At 37.1% G+C, this 22270-nt stretch overlaps 1 protein-coding gene across 1 annotated transcript in view; it reads left to right on the top strand.

Moving 5' to 3' along the window:
- LOC150088177 (ciliogenesis and planar polarity effector 2-like) overlaps positions 1–22270 on the top strand; it is a 175882-nt gene that overhangs the window by 5722 nt on the left and 147890 nt on the right. The window contains exon 2 of the mRNA XM_090370602.1: positions 9258–9404. Within this exon, the coding sequence (XP_090226728.1) occupies positions 9258–9404 (147 nt within the window). The remainder of the gene's footprint in view (positions 1–9257; positions 9405–22270) is intronic.

Below are 22270 nucleotides of genomic sequence, written 5' to 3'. Positions count from 1 at the left end.
ACAAGAAGACTCGCTGTTTCCAGTATGGAAGTGCCCAATGCAGAAGATCCCACAATCATGCCCATATGAAACTCTGTAATATCTTTACTGTATTCCATAATTGCTACTTTATCACTTTGTGACCAAGTCCACGAACAGCAGTGTCCATTGATTACCACTCTTTGTCTTCTTCCACTGAACCATCCCTTTATCCATAGCAGCAGTTTGTCTCCACTGCCACACTGCTCCAATTTGTGCAGCAGTCTTCCATGTGCAACAGTATCAAAAGCCTTTCTAAGATCCAAATATATGATATAAAAATTATTCTTTACATCCAGTTCTTTTGTGACTACTTCATAGTATCCAATCAAATTGGTCAGGCAAGACTTCCCCTTAACAAACCCATGCTGTGTCCGAGCTATTACTGAAGTCTTGTTTAGATGATCCTGCAATGCTTCTTTAACCAGTGCCTCCATTAATTTCCCTGGAACAGAAGTTAAACTAACAGGTCTGTAATTACCTATGTCTCCCCTTGATCTTACTTTGTGGATTTGGGTCACATTTGCACATGTACAGTCCATGGGCCTCCCGATATCAAGTGGACCAATCTGATTCATTCTCTTCCTTCTAGAGTTTACATAAATAAAGAACTCTTTGCTGTTTTTCTTTGCATCCTTTGCCAAACATTTCTCACAATCTGCCTTTGCCTGCCTAACCTCCTTTGTGACTTGGTTAGAGACCAGTTTATATCTGTCATAGGCTTCTGTGTCAGCTGTTAATTTATATGTATCCCATGCATTTTTTTCCTCTGCCACATGTCTAATTAGTTCATCTGACATCCATTTAGGCCTAAATCTTTAACAATTCTTTTAGTTTGTATGAAAAGCCTAGTAGTTTCCAAGATTAATTCTTTGAATACTTCCCATTTTGAATTTGCTGTTGGTAACATCATCAGTTGGTCCCACCGTATAGAATTTAAATACTGTCACAGACCACCATAGTCACCTTTATGAAAGTAAAAACCCTCCCCTTTACCCCTGATAGTAGTTACCTCTTTGAGTAAATCCTACTTCAGCACACTGTGATCACTGCCACATACTGGTTCGTTTATCAGTAGTGAAGAATCACTACTGATAATCAGATCAAGAGTATTACTCCCTCTAGTTGCCTCCCGAACATGCTGCTGTAAAAAACCATCATCCAATAAATCCACAAAAGCCTTGCTAGTGTGTGAGTGACCAACCCACAAATTCCAGTCAATCTCCGGGAAATTAAAATCCTCCATTATAAGACACTGATTTACTGGCCCACTCTATTTCTCTGCACAATTGTTCATCAGATTCATTAGGCCTATAACACATACCTACTCTCATTTTTCCTTTCCCAGTGCTTATGTCATACCAAACAGACTCAACATTGCATTGTCCATCAACATCAGTTAGATGCACTTAGATTTTGTGTTTCTTAACTAACAGCATAACCCCTCCTCCCTTCCTGTCCTGTCTATCGTTTTTGTACTCATTGTACTCTCCATATTCCAATTCTGCACTGCTTATGTCTGTGTGACACCACGTTTCTGATATCCCAACAATATCTGCCTTTGATGTCTTGACTGGCACTTCAAACTCATCAAATTTATTAACTATACTCCTAGCAGTGGTGTACATGCAAGTATACATGCACCTATTTCTACTTTTAGTTACCCTAACACAGCCCATGTATTTACTTGTTCGACTATGACTCCCAGCAGTCTTGGAAATCCCCATTGCCTTGCTTTCCAGGCTGCTGCTTAATTGCATTTTAATAGAAGCAATACAAAAATCACTTTCATCTCTGCCAGCAGCTACCATTGTCGTGCACCATTTCTATTTAAGTGTATCCCATCCCTGTAGAAGCAGTCTCTCCTGTTAACAAGCACAGACCAGGCTGGGAAAAATTCTACACCTTGAGCCTTGCAAAATCTCTCCAGGGCCGAATTGATCGACGAGGCTCTCATCATATACTCCCTCCTATCGGGTCTGGGCAGAATTGCAGATACTTTCAAATTCAACCCTAATTCATGGCTTTTTTCAACAGTGACTTGTACTTCTTAAGTAATTCTGCCCGTTCTCCTACTCTTAATATCATTAGTGCCAACGTGTACAACAATATCACCCTTTGTGCCCTTAAAAGATGATATCTGCTCTACAACGTCATCAACCTTTGCCCCCTGGCAGACATACCCTGATCCTGTTACACCTATCCTTTTTGCAGAATATGTTCCCCGTTTCCCTGTCAGGGAAACAGGTTGTCCCAAAGGAACGACTAGTTCCTTTGGAACCAGTGCATTCTGCCTTGGGGGTTGCCACTGTGTTGGGTAATGTTTAAGTGCCAGCTCTGGCATTGATGTGGGCAGCTGAGAGCTTGATGGGCCCCTCAATGTGAATCTTTCGAGGGCATCCACCCTGTCCTTCAAGCTCTCATATAGGCCCACAACAACGCTGAGTTAGCACCTGATTTCCTCGCACTATGTCCTTACTCTTATGTTGCTCTTATGTCCTTAAAATGCAGAATAGTGTACTTAAATGATTATTTTAGTGCCCCCCAAGGGTATGCTTATATCTGTATATATACTCATTGATCACTGAATTGTGACTACCCAGGCTATAATGGACTGTGATGGACAGTTTGCAGTATGAAAAGCAAAATGGCTTTGTAAGCTAGAAGAGTGATAATTTCCATCTGGTCATGCAAGTCAAAGTGGCCCATTGTTTTTTTCTCTATTTATCAATAATATTGATGATGATGATGTATCAGGCTTAATGTCCTACTTTACAGGCGATATGAAGGTTGGCAGGGTTATTAATGACAGTGACAGATGCTACTGCAACAGGATTTAGAAAAGTTGGGCTGAGGGGTAGCAACTTAGTTTAACATTGACAAATGTAAAGTACTACATATGGGAAGCAGTAACCCCAGAGTAACTTATCAACTCTGTGGTACTATACTGACAGTGGTAGAGAACGAAAAGGACCTGGGGGTAATTGTCCGGTAGATATGAAGTTCTCTGAGCAGTGTGCACATACTGCCAGAGCAGCTCATGGGGTCTTGTCAATGATATACAAGAATTTTGTTAGCAGGGATAAGGAGGTGGTTATTCCCTTGTATAAGGCAGTGGTCAGGCCACACCTTGACTTCTATATACAGGTCTGGAGGCGTCATTTTAGGAAGGATGTAGAGTTGCTATAACGAGTAAAGAGAAGGGCAACGAGATTGGTGAGGGGAACAAAGGGTTGCTCTTACCAAGAAACACTTAAGTTCTGCAAATTGCTGAACTTAAGTGCATATGCCTCTTCTAATGCTAATAACACAGTGCATCCATTGCCTAATAAATGTTATTACTTATGGAGCAGTAAACTTAAGATTGGATAATGGAAAAGACTTAGGGAATAATCTTGCAATGTGATATGAATATTCTCTGAATAGTGCAGGTAAGCTTCAAGGACAGCACACAGTATTTTATGTATAGAGTGATTCAAAAAACTATAGAAATGAAACTTGACATCTGTTATGGACAGAGAATCTCTGAAAAAATTCATTCTACCAATAGAAGCATTTATATATAACTTCTTGCAAACATCAATCCCTTCGAAGAAAAATTTATTATAAAATAAAAAATAAAAAAAACTATAATTAAAACTCAAATCAATTAAAATACAGTATACTGCATATATACCACAATTGAAATCAAAACACAAATATGTAATAACCTTTATCAACTGAATTAAAATGTGGCTAATGGCTTTGTATGTTGAGAGTAAAGATGACATAGCTCTACACATGTGAGAACACAAGTTATGGAGGAGTGGAGAGAATAACACTTCAGTTCTGAAAAAGAATAGATAAATGAAGGTTGAAGATAGAAAAGGAATTTCCTCTGAAGGAAGACAGGGAAGAATAGAGGGGTGGATCATTAGAGCATCTTGTGACCTCATCACACAAGGGAAATAGAGTGAACAAAAATAGGGAACATGGCAAAAATTTGCATCCAGTTTTTCAGCTCCTGGTGTTGTACTGGGTCAGCAGATGACCAACTGCAGTCCATACCCCTCTTCTTCTATTCCATAGACCCTTCCTTTTCATCTATTCCTTTTTTAGAACTCAGTTATATTACACTCCACAACAAAAATCACAATGAAATGAAAACACAAATACATACAGCTGCTATGTATATATCTTTTTATTTCATTGTAGTATATATTTTAACTAGTTTACATAATATACTGTATTTTAATTGATTTTCATGAGTTTTAATTATAGTTATTTTGTAAATTTTTATTTTATAATAATTTTTTTTTTAATCAGTCAATGTTTGCAGGAAGTCATATGTATCCGGTTTGTGACCTCATAGGGTTCTTCAGTTTTAGAGGCACTTGATGTAAGCCCTCTGAGTTACAAGGCATATGTTGATTTGTTGGCCCATTTCTTCCCAAACTTTTACCAGTGTGTCACTGATAATTTATGCTACTGCTTCAATGATCTAAATTCAAGTTTTGGAATGTCTGTTGGCATTAGTGACACAAACATTGTCAGTGTCATACAGCAGAATGAATTTCGGTTTGTCCCAGTTATATCAATAATTACTAAATATATAAGTAATGTTATACAGGGTGTCACAAAAATATTGGTACAAACGTTTAGGGGCGGTAGGTAACATCTAAAGGAATGGGAATCGCATAGGAACCCATAACAGGAAACGTCACCGTAAGTCGGTACACGGCGCTGTTCATCAGTTCGCGAGAGGGAAAATTTCTGGTTTACTCATTCAAGCAGTAGTTGCCGCATGAAGAGCATGCATCGATATACTAACTGTGAGCTGGCAGACATGCACCTAGTGTATGGATTAGCAGGGTGTAATGGACGAGCCGCTCAATGAATTTATGGAGAATGCTTCCCAGGCAGACATATACCAGACCACCTTTTGTTTGCGCGTGTGCATCAAAATTTGTGCGATTTTGGGTCATTTAGAGGTAACAGGAGTAGTGCGGGCAGACCACGTTTGACGCGAACTCCCGCCATAGAAGAACGTGTGTTGAATGCTGTCCAGAATAATCCTACTACCAGCACACGTGCCGTTGCCTCTGCCTTAGGAGTGTCTCGTTGCAGTGTACAGCGTGTCTGGCCTGACGATTCCTTATACCCCTTTCATCTCCAAAGGGTTCAGTTACTGCTCCCCCAAGATCATCCTGCACATGTGGCTTTTGCGCAGTGGTTTCTCCAAGAAAGTGTTCAAGGAATTTTCCAGCCTATGTTTTGATCATGGATGAGGCTTATTTCACTCGGGAAGGCTTATTCAATCAGCACAATGCTCATGTGTGGGCTCACGACAACCAACACGGTGTGCGTCCCCATGCGGCACAACATTGCTTCGCATTAAATGTGTGGGCAGGTATGATCAGTGACTGCTTAGTTGGCCCATACCTGTTACCATCCCGCATGAACTCCACTAAATATCAGATCTTTCTTGAACAAGTTCTACCAGGGTTACTTGATGATGTTCCAGCAAATGTGAGCTGCAACATTTGGTTTCAACATGATGGGGTGCTTGCCCATTATGGAAGGTGTGTTCGTGACCATTTGAACAGGCGTTTTGGGCATCGATGGATTGGCTGTGGTGGGCCCGTTGCCTGGCCCCCATGTTCACCTGATTTATCGAGCCTTGATTTCTTTCTGTGGGGGGCCCCTCAAATCTATCGTGTATGAATTGCCTGTGGAGACGGAAATGGATCTCGTGGAGAGACTCATCTGCGCTGCTGCTACTGTCAAAGAAACTCCAGGTGTGTTCAACCATGTTTGCCAATCCATGCTGCATCGGTGTCACGTATGCATCGCTTCTCATGGTGGAACCTTCGAGCATCTGTTGTAACTTCATGAAATGCATCCATCTTGTACTCCATTGTTAATATTATGTCAAATAAATGTTTGCCACTAATTACTGTCTTGTGTCATTTCTGCTCCTTGTGCCTCTGCTACTACTATCACGTAACATTTCCGGTTATGGGTCCCTATGCGATTCACATTCCTTTAGATGTTACCTACCTCCCCTAAACGTTTGTGCCAATATTTTTGAGACACCCTGTATAGAGATATAATGGTGTACAATTATTTACTCATTGGTTAAATTTATTTGAAAATTTTATTTTCAAATAAATTTTAAGAACATTAGCAACATTAGAAATATAGGATTAAGATTACACTGGTTTACAGTGTATCTGGGGTTTGAGTAAAAGTATGTGGCAGTTATTTATGCATGTTTACTGATTACTGAACTGAAGTCCGTTTGTTTCTATCATGTAAAGATTTTTCACAATTCATTAACAAAATATTTCCTAGATATTATACGCAAATGTGTACATAACTATAGTTTCTGCAATGGTTTACAAGTTTTATACCCCTATATTCGTAATCAGTATCAAATATTTGTCTCAAATACAACAGATTTAACTACACACACTACAAGGTCGCCGGCCTTGACCCAGGAAGGTAGACAGCCCCCACCCCACTCTTCCTGCCTATCTGTGATTCCCAGAATTTTATTTTCCAAGTGGAGTCTGGGAGACTCCTGTGTGTAGTTACGGGTTAAACTTGTCTGAGCATGCACTGACTTGTTTGTACAGTCCACTCAACCACAGAGCCTATATAAGTGGCATATCCCTTATGTGGCCACAGTGCTCCTGTAAAAACTATCGTGAGCTCTCATTGTGTGTTAGTTTTATTTTAGTATGGCAACAACCAGAAAGTGTATAAACAGTCCCGACATATTTTGTTACGTATGTGGTTGTTTTGTTCCTGCAAAGCAGAGGCGAAATATTACCGATTTTGTAAAAAAAAATCGTATTATGCCTACTTTGACATAAAATTAGGCAATCAGGATAAATGGTGGGCATCACATAAAGTATGTCATACATGTGTCGAACATCTTAGAAATTGGAGTCAAGAAAAGAAAAAAGGTGTGCTTGCCATTTGCTATTCATATGGTGTGGCACGAGCCAGTAAGCCATACCGAATGTTACTTTTGTGTATGTGACGTTAAAGATTACAATTCAAAAAATAAAAAGGACATCAAATATCCAGATCTACTGTCAGCCATAAGACCGGTTCTGCATGGATCTGATCTGCCTGTAAAACTTCCACCAGAAACTTTGGAGTGCACATCTTCTTCCACCAAAGCAGAAACTAAAGAGGTTGGTGAAGAGGAATGTTATCAACCAGAAAATATTTTAATGTCACAGTAATTCACTCAAGTCGAACTGAATGATTTAGTAATGGACTTAGGTCTTCCAAAGTATGCTGTTGAAATTCTGGGATCCAGACTTCAAGCAAAGAACTTACTTGCTTCAGGTACATCATTTTCCTGGTACAGAAATCGTGAAAGGGAGTTTATACAGTTTTTCTCAAGAAGGTCCTCTCGATTATTGCAGTGATATTGCTGGTTTAATAAGTGTCTTAGGAGCTCCATCATATGTTCCTCGTGAATGGAGACTATTTATTAAAAGCTGTTCTCTTGTATAATGGAGATAAGTACACATCTGTGCCAGTTGCTCATTCAGTCAACTTAAAAGAAACTTATGACAATCTAAAGTTACTTCTGGAAAAAATTAAATATTAAGATCATGATTGGCAACTATGTGGAGACTTAAAAGTGTTATGTATGTTGTTGGGGCAACAGGGTGGGTATGCTAAAATGTCATGCTTTATTTGTGAATGGGATAGCAGAGCTAAAGCACTGCATTGGACAAAGAAGCAATGGCCTCGGAGGCACAATCTTACACTGGGGTCAAAAAATATTGTGCACGAAATTTTGGTGAAGCCAGATAAAATACTTTTACCTCAACTGCATATCAAGTTATGCATAATGAAGCAATTTGTTAAATCATTGAATAAGGATGGCAACTGCTTTTAAGTATCTTTGCAGTAAATTTCCCGGTTTATCTGACACAAAACTTAAGGAGGGTATCTTCATTAGTTCCCAAATTAGAAAATTGGTTTTAGACAGTCAGTTTGAAACTACTATGACTGACATTGAAAGGGAAGCCTGGATTGCTTTTAAAAGTGTAATGGAAAACTTTCTAGGAAATCATAAATCACAGGATTATGAGAAATTTGTTCAAAATATGCTCGAAAAGCTTCGCAATTTAGGTTGCAATATGAGCATCAAAATTCACTTTGTGCATGCCCATCTTGATTTTTTTCCCAGAAAATCTTGCACAGATGAGCGAAGAACAAGGGGAGAGATTCCATCAGGACATAAAGGAAATGGAGCAGAGGTACCAGGGAAGGTGGAATACAAGCATGATGGCTGACTACTGCAAGTGTTTAAAAAGAGAGAAACCTGACACTGTACATAAAAGAAAAATGATTAAATGTTCTTTTCAAACAAAGAGACGAAGGTCTGATTAATGAAAGTTTCAGAATTTTGATTAATACTTGTTAGTATTTACGTATTTTTTGATATTTGAAAATGTAATCCTATCAATTTGCCATTACTAAATACAGTAAAGTTATATACTTTCGTATAAAACAATACTTTTTTTATTTCTTTAATTGTGACGTATCTGGATGTGATAGAAAAAATCGAAGTCATATTTGAAATCACAGCAACATATTTCAGCAGTAGGACCTATTGAAATTCAAACCCCAGTGAACAAACTTAAATTTTTAAACTAGTGTTATTAAAGATTATTACAATATACATTAGCAAAAAATAGCAATATCCATCTAGTGTAAAAAGCAGGTTAATGAAGTTACCTTCCATCTGAGATGATGTTCCTTCATGCAAAGATAAAATAGCAATTTGTATAGAGTATCAGTTTATTTTGATATTTTTGTCTCTTGTATGCAATAGTATGTGCATACGATTAAGGGGCTGGTGTAGACCTCCAAAGGGTATTGACTTTTTATTTAGTTTAAACTAGTATTAACCATTAACCTTTATAATTAACTTCACTTAACTTACTACATATAAACATGATGCGTCTGCACTAACTTTATATGTCTAAGTTTTTCCATAGTCCAAGGCTTTTACCCTGAATTTTAATTAAACCTTTATATTATTATATATAATGTATTATAAACAAGGTGAAAATACCATACTGGATTCAAATAAGTATACCGGTTAAATTTCTCTTGTTGAAAATTAATGAAGATTTCAGAGTTGAAATTCCTTTTTAATATTGAATACTGAATTTTATTTCATTTTTACCTCTTTTACCACAAGTGATTAAAATTGTATTTTACAGGATTGCTGGAGATGCCAAATATTCCTCTCTCAGTACAAGATTTGAAGTACAAAATTTTTGTTGCTGGCAGAGCAGGAATTGGGAAGTCATTTTTAATTTCATGGTTAAGTGATTTTCAAATTCCTTCATCTTATCAGGCAACACCTGGTAAGCATTAATTTTTTCAGTTTTTATTTATATATATATAAATATGTAATAATTAGTAATAATAAATATGTAATAATCTATTGTCTTAACCCTTAAGCTGCCAGGGCCAGTGTTCTCTGAGAATCACACTAGAAAATATTACCAGATTTGCAAACTGAAAAGTTGGTTGGTATTAATTTCCTCCCTGAAATAATTTTGACAGATTCTTGTAAGAAATACATTCAAAAATTCAGATATGTGCTTAAAAAGTTATCATCACCCTCAGTTTTTCAAATATTATAGGTAAATGACCAAAAACCAATACCTGTAGTTGGTTTCATCATCATTTCCATCTACTTTATCTATTTATTTATTTAAAATTTTTTTTTTTTCTAGAGCATTCAGGAGTTTTCTAGAACATTTGAGAAAGCTCCCAAATGCTCTAGAATATTGTTACATGCAGAAGAAAGGTTGGGATGTTTCTGGAAGATTCTACAACTTTTCAGAGTTTTCTAGAAACATTGTGAGCCTTCTAGAAACTTCTCTGTGTGTGTGTGTGTGTGTGTGTGTGTGTGTGTGTGTGTGTGTGTGTGTGTGTGTGTGTGTGTGTGTGTGTGTGTGTGTGTGTGTGTGTGTGTGTGTGTGTAAAGAATATTTATTATTAGTATAAAATATAGTAAGTAGATATTTATGCTTAGAATTAGACTAATGAAAATACGATGTACCCTGGGAGCGATATACGTGTTGACCGAAAGGGGGGGGAAAGAAAGGAATCGAAATTAAAATAAATGTAACAATAGAAAAAATAAACCAAATGGAATTTTGAAGAGACGACCAAGGTGGAAATAGCATTGCAGTGTCATTCATAATTTTAGTGTCTTCTTCAGAGGTCATCCACCAAAATAATGAAAAAGACAGCAATACTCTTACTTCTGTTTCCAACATGTTCTGTATGTCAAGGTATACGTGCGAAATTCCACGTGGTAAAACTAATATAAATTAATTTAAATTTTGAATATAATTTTGAATAAGGTTATACAGGTTAGCCAATACAAATATGTGTTGATAAAGTAATACATACAGATCATGGATGACCTTACAGAAGTAAGTAGAACACTATGAAGGTGGAAAAACCAAAGACAAAGGCAAGGAAAATTCGAATGACGGGAACTTACCGCTACTTGTCGGACTGACAGAAAAGACTGTGTCAGAAGATTACCAGTGTATTTATGCGTGGGCACATTAATGGCGCCTAGCGTTAGACCAAATTTCGGTGTATGTTTGAGATGAAATGAAATTACGTGGGCGGTGAAACTATGCTAGGATTAAGTACATGATGCTCCAACTGCCCAGGATAGTAAGAAATATAATAGCTGACAAAGTAGCAGTGGAAGGCAGCTAAACTTTGTTAAGGCGAAAAATAGCTTGGGTAAAGTTAGAAAAATAGAGCCCTGGTGTAGCGTTCGGTAAACTAATGGCGCACAGGGCATAATATGTAGAGGTTAGCAAAGTAAAAAGATGATTATAGTAGAAATATGTAGTTTGGCTAGGGTAGTTTGGGGTTGCAAACCCGTTCCTATAGTTAGGACCCTGAACGAATGTCCGAGAGTTAGTGCATCATGTATTTAATATAAACAGCATTATTGACATATAATTATTCCCATACATATCAAGTATGTATATAGTGTAAATACAATACAGTAATACCCCGAAGTTACGCGATAGGTGGGTCCGACGAAAATCGCGTAAGTCGAATTCGCGTAAGTCGGGGTACAACTTTGCATATAAATACATATAAATTTTGCTTAATTGGGACCAAGGACTAACAAAAACACTAGTTTAGAAGAAAAATATTAATAAAATTGCAGTTCTTTATACATATTAATACAAAATATGTATTAAAAAAACAAATGACTTACGTAAAAAAAGTTATTTCGATGTCGATGGCTTCATAAAATCTAACAAATTCGTCTGACGACACAGCGCGTTCTTTTTTTCACGCAGAATTTCTTCGTAGCAAGCTAATAATTTTTTTATTCCTTGCTTTGCAGCTATAACGCGTTCTTCGTTGGAGTCTGTTTTCTAAAATTTTTAAGCCCTTTACAATTGAGCCCTTTTCAATTTTCAACCTGTCAAGTTTGCAATTGTCATGTGCTTTTCGCCGTTGCTTCATTTAGGCCTGTAGCACGTGCAATATCACATGGTCTTTCATTTCGCTCAAAGCGTTTCACAATTTCATATTTTTTCTCTATCGACAGAGGTGGACTGGCCATAAGCCTTACCGGGGAAACCCCGGTGGGCCAGTGTGATTTTGGCCTTAAACCATAGTATGAGGCCACTATAAATTTTCCCGGGTAAGAATTTTTGACCCAGTCTGCCTCTGTTTATCGATAATTGCTTTTCTTTTTCTCTCTGAATCTGCAGTGTCTTCACCAGAACGCTTCCTTTTCACACCTTTTAATTAAGTATTTTACTCATTTTTAGGGAATAAAGCACAATTACAAAACGAGGAGGCACGCTTGATACGGATAAACAAAGCTTCGCGCATGTAGCAACTGAATAAACAACACCATAAAGGCAGAGATACACTATTAACACCTCACATTTCTAGGGGTTACTACCATAAAACAATAAAAATCCAGTTGCGTTTCTGCTAGTGAAATCTGTTATAAACTGGTAGTAAACTCGATCTAATTGCATTTGCGATTATACCGATAGCTGGAATTGTGTTGCTTTTTACGTTATTATGGTGAAATGTGTTTCCCCTTCACTGATATAAAAAACATAAAAGCAGCAAAGTTGAATTTTGTTCATCTTTCGCTCTCATTCTCCGCCGTCGCACCGTATATCGATAACATATGAAAAACGACCTTGAAGATAGTGGGCGGCAGCGTTGCCAAACGAAAAAAATCAAGAACCGCGTAACTCCGAGTTCGCGTAAGTCGGGGTATTACTGTACACTAGGCCTCTGTGGTGTCTTACAGCCTGGAAAACTCGTACCCACCAATTGGCCTAACAGTGTATTTATCTTATAATTATGTTCATGCCCAACTTTATTTATATGTGAATATATTATAGCTTAATTGTATTCAAGTATACCACTTTTAACACAACTGACTTAAATACATGATGCACTAACTCTCGGACATTCGTTCAGGGTCCTAACTATAGGAACGGGTTTGCAACCCCGAACTACCCTAGCCAAACTACATATTTCTACTATAATCATCTTTTTACTTTGCTAACCTCTACATATTATGCCCTTTGCGCCATTAGTTTACCGAACACTACACCAGGGCTCTATTTTTCTAACTTTACCCAAGCTATTTTTCGCCTTAACAAAGTTTAGCTGCCTTCCACTGCTACTTTGTCAGCTATTATATTTCTTACTATCCTGGGCAGTTGGAGCATCATGTACTTAATCCTAGCATAGTTTCACCGCCCACGTAATTTCATTTCATCTCAAACATACACCGAAATTTGGTCTAACGTTAGGCGCCACTAATGTGCCCACGCATAAATACACTGGTAATCTTCTGACACAGTCTTTTCTGTCAGTCCGACAAGTAGCGGTAAGTTCCCGTCATTCGAATTTTCCTTGCCTTTGTCTTTGGTTTTTCCACCTTCATAGCGTTCTACTTACTTCTGTAAGGTCATCCATGATCTGTATGTATTACTTTATCAACACATATTTGTATTGGCTAACCTGTATAACCTTATTCAAAATTATATTCAAAATATAAATTAATTTATATTAGTTTTACCACGTGGAATTTCGCACGTGTACCTTGACATACAGAACATGTTGGAAACAGAAGTAAGAGTATTGCTGTCTTTTTCATTATTTTGGTGGATGACCTCTGAAGAAGACACTAAAATTATGAATGACACCGCAATGCTATTTCCACCTTGGTCGTCTCTTCAAAATTCCATTTGGTTTATTTTTTCTATTGTTACATTTATTTTATTTTCGATTCCTTTCTTTCTCCCCCCCTTTCGGTCAACACTTATATCGCTCCCAGGGTACATCGTATTTTCATTAGTCTAATTCTAAGCATAAATATCTACTTACTATATTTTATACTAATAATAAATATTCTTTATATATACATTATGGTTGTAGGGTATTTTTTGCGTTAGCAGTGACCCTGATCCATATTTCATGTTATCGTAATTCTGCTTATCTAATCTTATCTAAATCTTAATTTCCTCCCTCCGCATATACCAATAGCTTCTCCATTCTATTATTCTATAAGATTATGTGTGCGTGCGTGGTTTGACATAAGTATTATTGTGCATACAAATCTGGTAATCAAGTTAGCCCAACTAGGTTATCTTAATTCAGCATGGCCTTTACATATTAATTTTAAGAAGTATATTATTATATGATAATGGATTTTTCATTACACTTGTACTGATGAATTTTCATTACCTTCAACTAAAATTATATTAAAACTAATGGTTATGTTTCTGTCAATACTAATTTTAAATAACAATACATTTTCATATATTATAATATAGAACATTCCATAACGTGACCGCCAATCCCCTACTTCTTCGGGGGCTTTGAGTGGATTGACAGCCCATCTGATGTAATGTCTCATACCTACCCAGACTTCATTAATACACATTACAACCATATAATTACAGGCAACCTCAACATTATCGAAGATAACGCACTTAGAGAGACCGTGAAAAAGGGTACAAAATTCAGACCCCCCCCCAGTAAATTTGAAAAACATACGAAAATCAGTATACACAGATCTATTACAATTTGCATTTAAAGCCGCATACAAACACAGCCAACCAATAGAATCATTCCAAAACTGGATAAACACCACCACTGAAAGCATATTGACCAGTTTCAGAGAAAACATATTACTACAAAAAAATGATAAACAAATTAAACTAAGAAACTTCAACAGCAAAATAAAAGAAATACAAAACAAATTTGTGATCACAAGCACAGGTAAGGCAAATAATAACTTCAGCATTTGTATGTAAAAATACTGTGTAGAAGCTATCAAAGAGGAATTGAATCACAATGACACATACAAATATATAGACACCAAACCAAACAGCACCAGCAAAAAAATCTTGGCTATGCATAAAAAACTTAAAATAAAAATAGACAGGATGCAATACCCTTACATGTATTAGATACCAAAATATCACAAAGTGCCATCAGGAAAAAGATTTATTACATCAGACAAAAATAGTTATATAAAGTATTCCAGTAAGATTATGGAAGATAAATTAAAAGACATTACTAATGAAATAAAAAACACCAGAATTATCAACGACAACAAAAAATATTTGGACTGTAACACAAAACAAAGCAATAACATAAAAAGAATATACATATACGACTTCAAAAACCTCTTTACAAGTAAAGCAGGCACCTCCGTAGCCAGGTGGGAAGGAGCAGTAGTGCGCAGCACACGCTTCTTGATTAGACCGGGGTTCGAGCCCGTCACCACCAAATACGGAGGATGCACAAAGGTCAGGGAAAGACCACTGCATATTCATGGAGCAATATGGCCTTAGTTGCTAATGCCCCTAAAAACCAAATAACAAGTATAGCGCACGGCAATTTAATAGAAGTACTCCTGCTATACTACCAAAAATATCACAGTATCATAAAATGCAGCAAACAATATTGGAATGACCACGTCAAACTCTGTGTCAAAGGCAACTATGTACTAATGGGAGATAAGATATACATGCAATGCAGGGGGATAGCTATGGGTTCTAGCAGTTCGTGCTTCATAGCTAACCTTTACCTGCACCATTATGAAAGCAGCATCACAGACAATATTACATTTTACAGATTTATTGATGACGTCCTTGTGATCAACCATGACAATTTTGGAACAGTGGTACAGTATATTTACCCAACAGACCTAACCATTGAATGTACAAACTCAGTTAACAACCAGAAAGCAGTCTACTTAGACAGCAAAATCACCATCAACCATAACAAAATATATACACATCACTGTGATAAGTGAGACCACTTTAACTTCAATACAATAAAACTCGCCCATGGGAGAGCAATATAGCAAAACACATACAGTCAGTCCTCGTATAACACTTGTTTACACTACATGAATTCGATCATACACGATTTATAAATAGGTGAACGATATCTTATATAACACGAACCGAATTCGCTTATGCATGATTCACCTTTGTGTTTACAAGAAATGGCAGTCGGACGCAGAATCACCCCAACAGAACGCAACACGATAGGAATGAAGAGAAGATTCTGAAAATGTATTTATGTGTTTTATATCAGTGAAGGGGAAACACATTTCACCATAATGTAAAAACCAACACAATTCCAGCTATCGGTATAATCGCAAATGCAATTAGATCGAGTTTACTACCAGTTTATAATAGATTCCACTAGCAGAAATGCAACTGGAAATTGTTTTTATTGTTTTATGGTAGTAACCCCCAGAAATGTGCTTTAGTAAAATGTGAGGTGTTAGTAGTGTATCTCTGCCTTTACGGTGTTGTTTATTCAGTTGCTACACGTGTGCAGCTTTGTTTATGTGTATCAAGCGTGCCTCCTCGTTTTGTAATTGTGCTTTATTCCCTAAAAATGAGTAAAATACTTAAAAGGTGTGAAAAGGAAGCGTCCTGGTGAAGACACTGCAGATTCAGAGAGAAAAAGAAAACCAATATCGATAAACAGAGGTGGACTGGGTCAAAAATTTCTTACCAGGGAAAATTTGTAGTGGCCTCATACTAGTGTTTATGGCCAAAATCACACCGGCCTCCGGCCCACCGGGGTTTCCCTGGTAAGGCTTATGGCCAGTTCGCCTCTGTCGATAGAGAAAAAATATGAAATTGTGAAACGCTTAGAGCGAAATGAAAGACCATGTGATATTGCACGTGCTACAGACCTAAATGAGGCAACGCCGAGAATTACAAAGAATGCAGAGAAAATAAAAACAACTTTCATAGCAGGAACAACTCAAAGTAATTAAAATCCATTAGATTAAGACACAATGAATTGGAAGAGATGGAACAGCTGTCATCTGTTTGGATAGAAAATCAAATAAAGTACAAGTTTGCTTACGATAGAAGCAAAAGCATTAGCAATATTTTATTACGTAATAGTCGTAATAAAATACATATTTTATTACGATTATTTATTGTGTTTGGTAATGTTTTGGTTACAAATGTGTGTTCAATCTTGGGTGGTCGGCACCTAACCCCAATTTTCCCATAGGGCCTGTTGTTTATATTGCACGATTTTGTATTGCACGAGGGTTTCTAGGAACACAACTATCGTGCTATACGAGGACTGACTGTACATGGAAATACAATTAGAAATCAAACAAACAGGTTGTTAAAAATATGCAACAATATAAATAGCGTAAAGGTAGCCATTCAAAAACTCATTAAAACTCTCAGCATAAATAAAATACCCACCCAATACAGTAGGTATCATATAAAAGCAGCCATACACGGAAATCTTAGAATGAACCACCCTAATGTCGACCCATATACATTCATTGAAAATTATCTAAAAAATACGATAGCATTAAATAAATTTAATCCCCATGTTTATACGTGTTTTTGCGCTCGGACGAGGCTCGTCGTCTGCCCCCACTACAACCCTCAGCAAAAATCCCCCCCACCCACAGATAAAAATAAGATAAAAATGTTATAAAAGTATTAGAAAATATCATCTAGTAAGAGGCTGTATATATGTATATAGCTATACCTTAGGACATATACGCACTGTTATGCCTTAGAAAAGCATTACCGGCGCATTCCGAGGTAAGGCAGAGACAAATGTACAAATAACAGTAAAAACATATGTAAATGCAAAGGTAAAATCAAATGTAAATACTCATATAAATACAATTTGATAAGACAAACTTAAATTCCATTGTTGGCATATTTCATAAGGTATTAACAGAAAACCAACAACCAAATAAACACCCCGCCCCCCACAGCAGACATTAGCATATGATGTCGGGGTCTGAGGCTAATGCACCATCACGACACAGTATAAAGTAAGTGCGACTGCGCAGTAAAAAGCTTCGCTACCTATATAACAATTAGAAGGCGGGAAATAACCTCATTCTAATCTACAACTTCCTCAGGACAGTAGGTAAGAGCCTTCGCAGTATTGGATACTCACCCGTTGGGTTTTGTGTCCCCTATCACAGTTTGCTGTAGAGAAAGATTATAAAAATTTAAACTAAAAAAAATAATAATAAAAATTAAGTAAATGATATATTTTAAATTTAAAATGTAAATTTAGATTTAAATTTAAAATGTAAATTTGAAAGTTAAATTAATATAGCAAAAAGGCAAAACTGGTATAGGGAAAGCAGAAACGGGTAGGTATGAGACATTACATCAGATGGGCTGTCAATCCACTCAAAGCCCCCGAAGAAGTAGGGGATTGACGGCCATGTGATGGAATGTTCTATATTATAATATATGTAAATGTATTGTTATTTAAAATTAGTATTGACATAAACATAACCATTAGTTTTAATATTATTTTAGCCGCAGGTAATGAAAATTCATCAGTAAAGTGTAATGAAAAATTCATTATCATATAGTAATATACTTCTTAAAATTAATATTTATAGGCCATGCTGAATTAAGATAACCTAGTTGGTCTAACTTGATTACCAGATTTGTATGCACAATAATACTTATGTCAAAGCACCACTAATTAAAAAGAAAAACACATACACTCACATATATATATACAGGCACATATAATGTTCAGTTGGCATACTTACAATGGCATTAACGTTGCCCAAAAGTATTCATTAAACTATAAGCTAAAATTTAACCGATTATGCATACTAATAATATATATATATATGCAGTAAGGATAAAAATGGAAAGAAAAGCTAAGTAGTTAAGTGATACTTGAGAGAGAAAAATAATACAACAGTTTTTTTTTTTTTTTTTTTTTTTTATGAAAATCCCAAACACGAGAGGTATTAGAACCTGTAGTACTTAGTACCATGCTTTGGGTTGGAGGTTGAGAAGACGAAAGAAGATATTTGTTGATATTAGACTTGAACTTCTGCAGACTGTAATTTTCAGGAAATACATATGAAGGAAGGTTGTTCCAGAAAACGGCAGTGGGATGAATAAAGGAGGAAGATGAAAAGTTGGTTCGGTGATTTTAAAGTTGGACAGTAAATGGATGTTGGCTGGTGATGGCACATGTTCGGACTCTTTTGAAAGAGAGAGCAGGAATTATAGAGCCAGTTCAGAAGAGTTCAGTACCCATGGAAGTATCTGCAGAAAAGGCATGCAGCAGAAACAGTACGTCTATGAGACAGCAAGTGGGGACAGAGAGACTGTTAGAGATGAGTCATTAATTAACCTAACTACACTCTTCTGAATAGAATCTAGAAACTTGAGAGAGGTTTTCAGGGCACCGTCCCAGATGTGGGAACAATATTTCATGGTAAGGTGGATATGTGATTTGTAAAAAGTGAACAGCTGTTTGCAAGAAAAGTAAAACACCAAGAGCAAAAGAGAAAACCAATTTTTTTTTGAAGCAGAGGAAGCAATATTTGTAATGTGCTTGTGCCAAGAGAGATTAGAAGTCAGGTTAATCCTCAAAAGAGATATATCATCTTGCCAACAAATTGAAGTGTCACCAAAGATAAGCATAGCAGCTGAAGAATCCTTTTTGCGAGATATAAGAGAGGACTGAATTTTAGAAGAATTGAAATCAACTCAGTTGTCTTTGTCATACTGGAGATTGGCATTTAAGGAATTTGTAGTAGATATTCGCAAAGTTGAAGCTGATTGAGCAGGGCAAAGTTTCTCAAAGTGGAATGCAATGTGCTATCGTCGGCAAAGCTATGGATTGGATTTTTAATCAGTGAAAGAAGGTCATTAATATACAAGAGGAAAAGAGCGGGGAAAAACTGAACCTTGGGGAACACCAGCATTAGTGTAGAAGTTAGAAGATAGAGCCATCTACCATCACCCTCAGTGAGTGGTTAGAGAACAAACAGGATAACCAATTACAAAAAACAGTTGGTAAACCATAAGATGCAAGCTTGTTTAGAAGACCTTTATGTTAAACACGATCAAAAGCCTTTGAGATATCAAGAGCAACTGCTTGTGTTTCACCAAACGTTTCCATTGATAAATGAGTAACAGAATATCACCAGTGGATTGACACTGACGGAATCCATACTGGCGATCGTTGATCAGATGGAAGGATTCTGGGTAGTTTAAGAGTTGGTGGTTAATTGATTTCTCCATTACTTTAGAAAGAATAGAAGTAATTGCAATTGAATGATAATTGGATGGGAGGGATTTGTCACCCATTTTAGGAACTGGCTCGATATGAGCAAATTACCAAGCAGAAGGAAAAACACCTTTGGAATAAGAAAGTGAAAAAAGGCAGCAAAGAACAGGAGTAAGTTTAGGAGCCCAGGTTTTTGAGAACAAGTGGAGAAATACCATCAGGACATGGAGCTTTCTTGGCATCAAGATTCATCAAAATCATTTTGACGGACGACCACAGGAGGCATTGAATGGAGCCTGTTGGGAATGGTGGGAGGTTTTGTACCAAGTTCATTAATACATGAGTTAGAAGAAAAATGGAATGCTAGCAGGTCAGCTTTATCCTTGGCTGAAGTGACAACAGAACCATCTGGTTTTGATAGAGGTGTGAGCAGAAATGGACAAAAGTTGTGGCCAATAGCTTTGGCAAAAGACCAGAATGCTTGGCTATCATTAAGAGAAGAATTAAGTTTTCTACACTTTGCCTGTTCAAAATCTAGTTTGGACTGATTAATGACTGCTTTGCAACTGTTGCGAGCTTTGGTGTAGGTAGAAAATGAAACTGAAGAATTGGAAACAAGCCAATTACGATATGCAACATTCTTTTCTTAAACAGCTTTAGCACATTTATTGGAAAACGAAGGTTTAGATAAAGGATGAGATTTTAAAGTGGAGTGTGGAACAAAGGATTCCATTCCTACAAGAATAATTTCGCTGACATGATCTGAGCAAACGTTAACATCAGAAGTTTTGAAACAGTAATCCGACTAAGGAAAAGAAGAAAAGAAATTTCGCAGGTCATCTTGCATTCTTGTAATTTTGCAATTTTGCCATCCTTGTAATGCCAAACAACACGAAATTGGGAATAGACATGAGATAAAGGCTCCATTGGAGAAGAGACAATCACCAAGTTGTGATCTGAGGTGCCTAAAGGACCACTCACTGAGGGGTTGTTTGTGAGAAGAAGATCAAGCATGTTGGCTGTAAGGCTAGGATTGTCTGGTATTCTGGTAGGTAAATGAACAATCTGTGCGAGGCCATTAGTAATTAACCATCTCGACCAGCTGGGTCTTTGTGACTAGAGAATGGAAGCCAACTGGAGTTGTGAACATTAAAATCACTAAGGAAAATTACCTCACTGTTAGGAAAGTTGGACTGGAGAAAGTCAAGTTGCAAAGATAGGAAGTCAAAGAGCTCCAAGTGATTAGTGGAGGTGGGAGACAAGAGATGAATTTGACACAATGAGGTAGAGAGATTTTAAGCTAGAAAAGATCAAAAAGAGGAGATTCCAAATTACCAACTCTCTGACTGGGAATATTGGAACGGACATATGCACCAGTACCACCTTTGAGGCGAAAGGAATCACACAGCGAATAGTTTGAGCAACTGAGGTGGGTGAGCAGTTGCTCAAACTATTTGCTGAATCAACCGATAACTGAGATTCTATCAGAAAAAGTACATGGGGTTTGGCAGACTACAAGTGGAAATGGACATTGTTGAGATTAGAACTGAGACCACGTATATTTGTGAAATGGACTAGGAAGTGTTTGGGAGGTTTAGAACTTTTCACAAATAAGCTTACTTTATTAGTTTGACAATTCGTGGTATATTCAATAGTAACAAAAGTGGGGGGGTAGCATGTGTATGAAGTATTGAAATTTTTGGATATGGCGCACATGGTAAGAATATACTCAGATCCTTGACATAATGTGGCTTTGACAGTGCCCCCACATACACACTACTCGGACTCCCTCCAGTAACTATCTGGCAGAGTAGAGTAGCAAGATTATACATTAGCTGATCTGGAAGCCTCCTAGAGAGTTGCCAGTAAGGTTCGTTCCAGTGTACTAATTAGTGGACAGCCTGCGAATACTGTTTTGGAGCCGTACCCTCGAAATGTAAGGAAGTTTGGATCTCACCATGATGTCCATCATAACCTCAAAAGACATTAGTCATTCTGCATGATATAAGAGATGGGGAAGGTTTGAATGGAACTTGGCTCTGGAGAGTAAACATGGGTTCCACCACTTCAAGCCTCCAGTAAGCAAAGTGGTGGTGTTGCACTGGTCGATGAGAATCAGTGTGCTTGCGCAATGGGGCTATACCCAGGATTACTAACAGCCCCACCATTGTGAAGTTGCAAGCAGAGGATTTGGCTGTCAGAGACTGACCAGAATTTGCCGAAATTGGGTCCACTTGACTTGAGTGTCACCCGAATATCAGTTCCAACAGCATTTTAGACTTTCAGGTAGCAAGTACAGTTTGTCTGGCATATCTGAGAGGATGTTCTGCAACAACCTTAAGGACCTATAAATGCAAAGCAGCAGGACAGGATACAAATTTGTGTAATTACGCCTTCATCTTTGCACTTTTCAATAGATTTATTACTTCTACTTCATATATATATATACACACACACACACACACACACACATATATATATATACACATTGAAACTTCCCTTTAACAGACAGCCATGGGGAAGAGAATTTCTGTTAGGGAGAAGTGTCCGCTAACAAGAAGTCTGAGGGAGAAAAAAAAAAAAGAAAGAAAAATCTTTAAATGTTTAATGTAAAATTAAATTAAAATAT

This window comes from Mastigoproctus giganteus, chromosome 3 (genome assembly GCF_048544385.1).
Source record: "Mastigoproctus giganteus isolate SK-2022 chromosome 3, ASM4854438v1, whole genome shotgun sequence".
Classification (NCBI taxonomy): domain Eukaryota; kingdom Metazoa; phylum Arthropoda; class Arachnida; order Uropygi; family Thelyphonidae; genus Mastigoproctus; species Mastigoproctus giganteus.
Note: the sequence above shows the minus strand (reverse complement) of the source record. Positions and strands in the feature narration are given on the sequence as shown.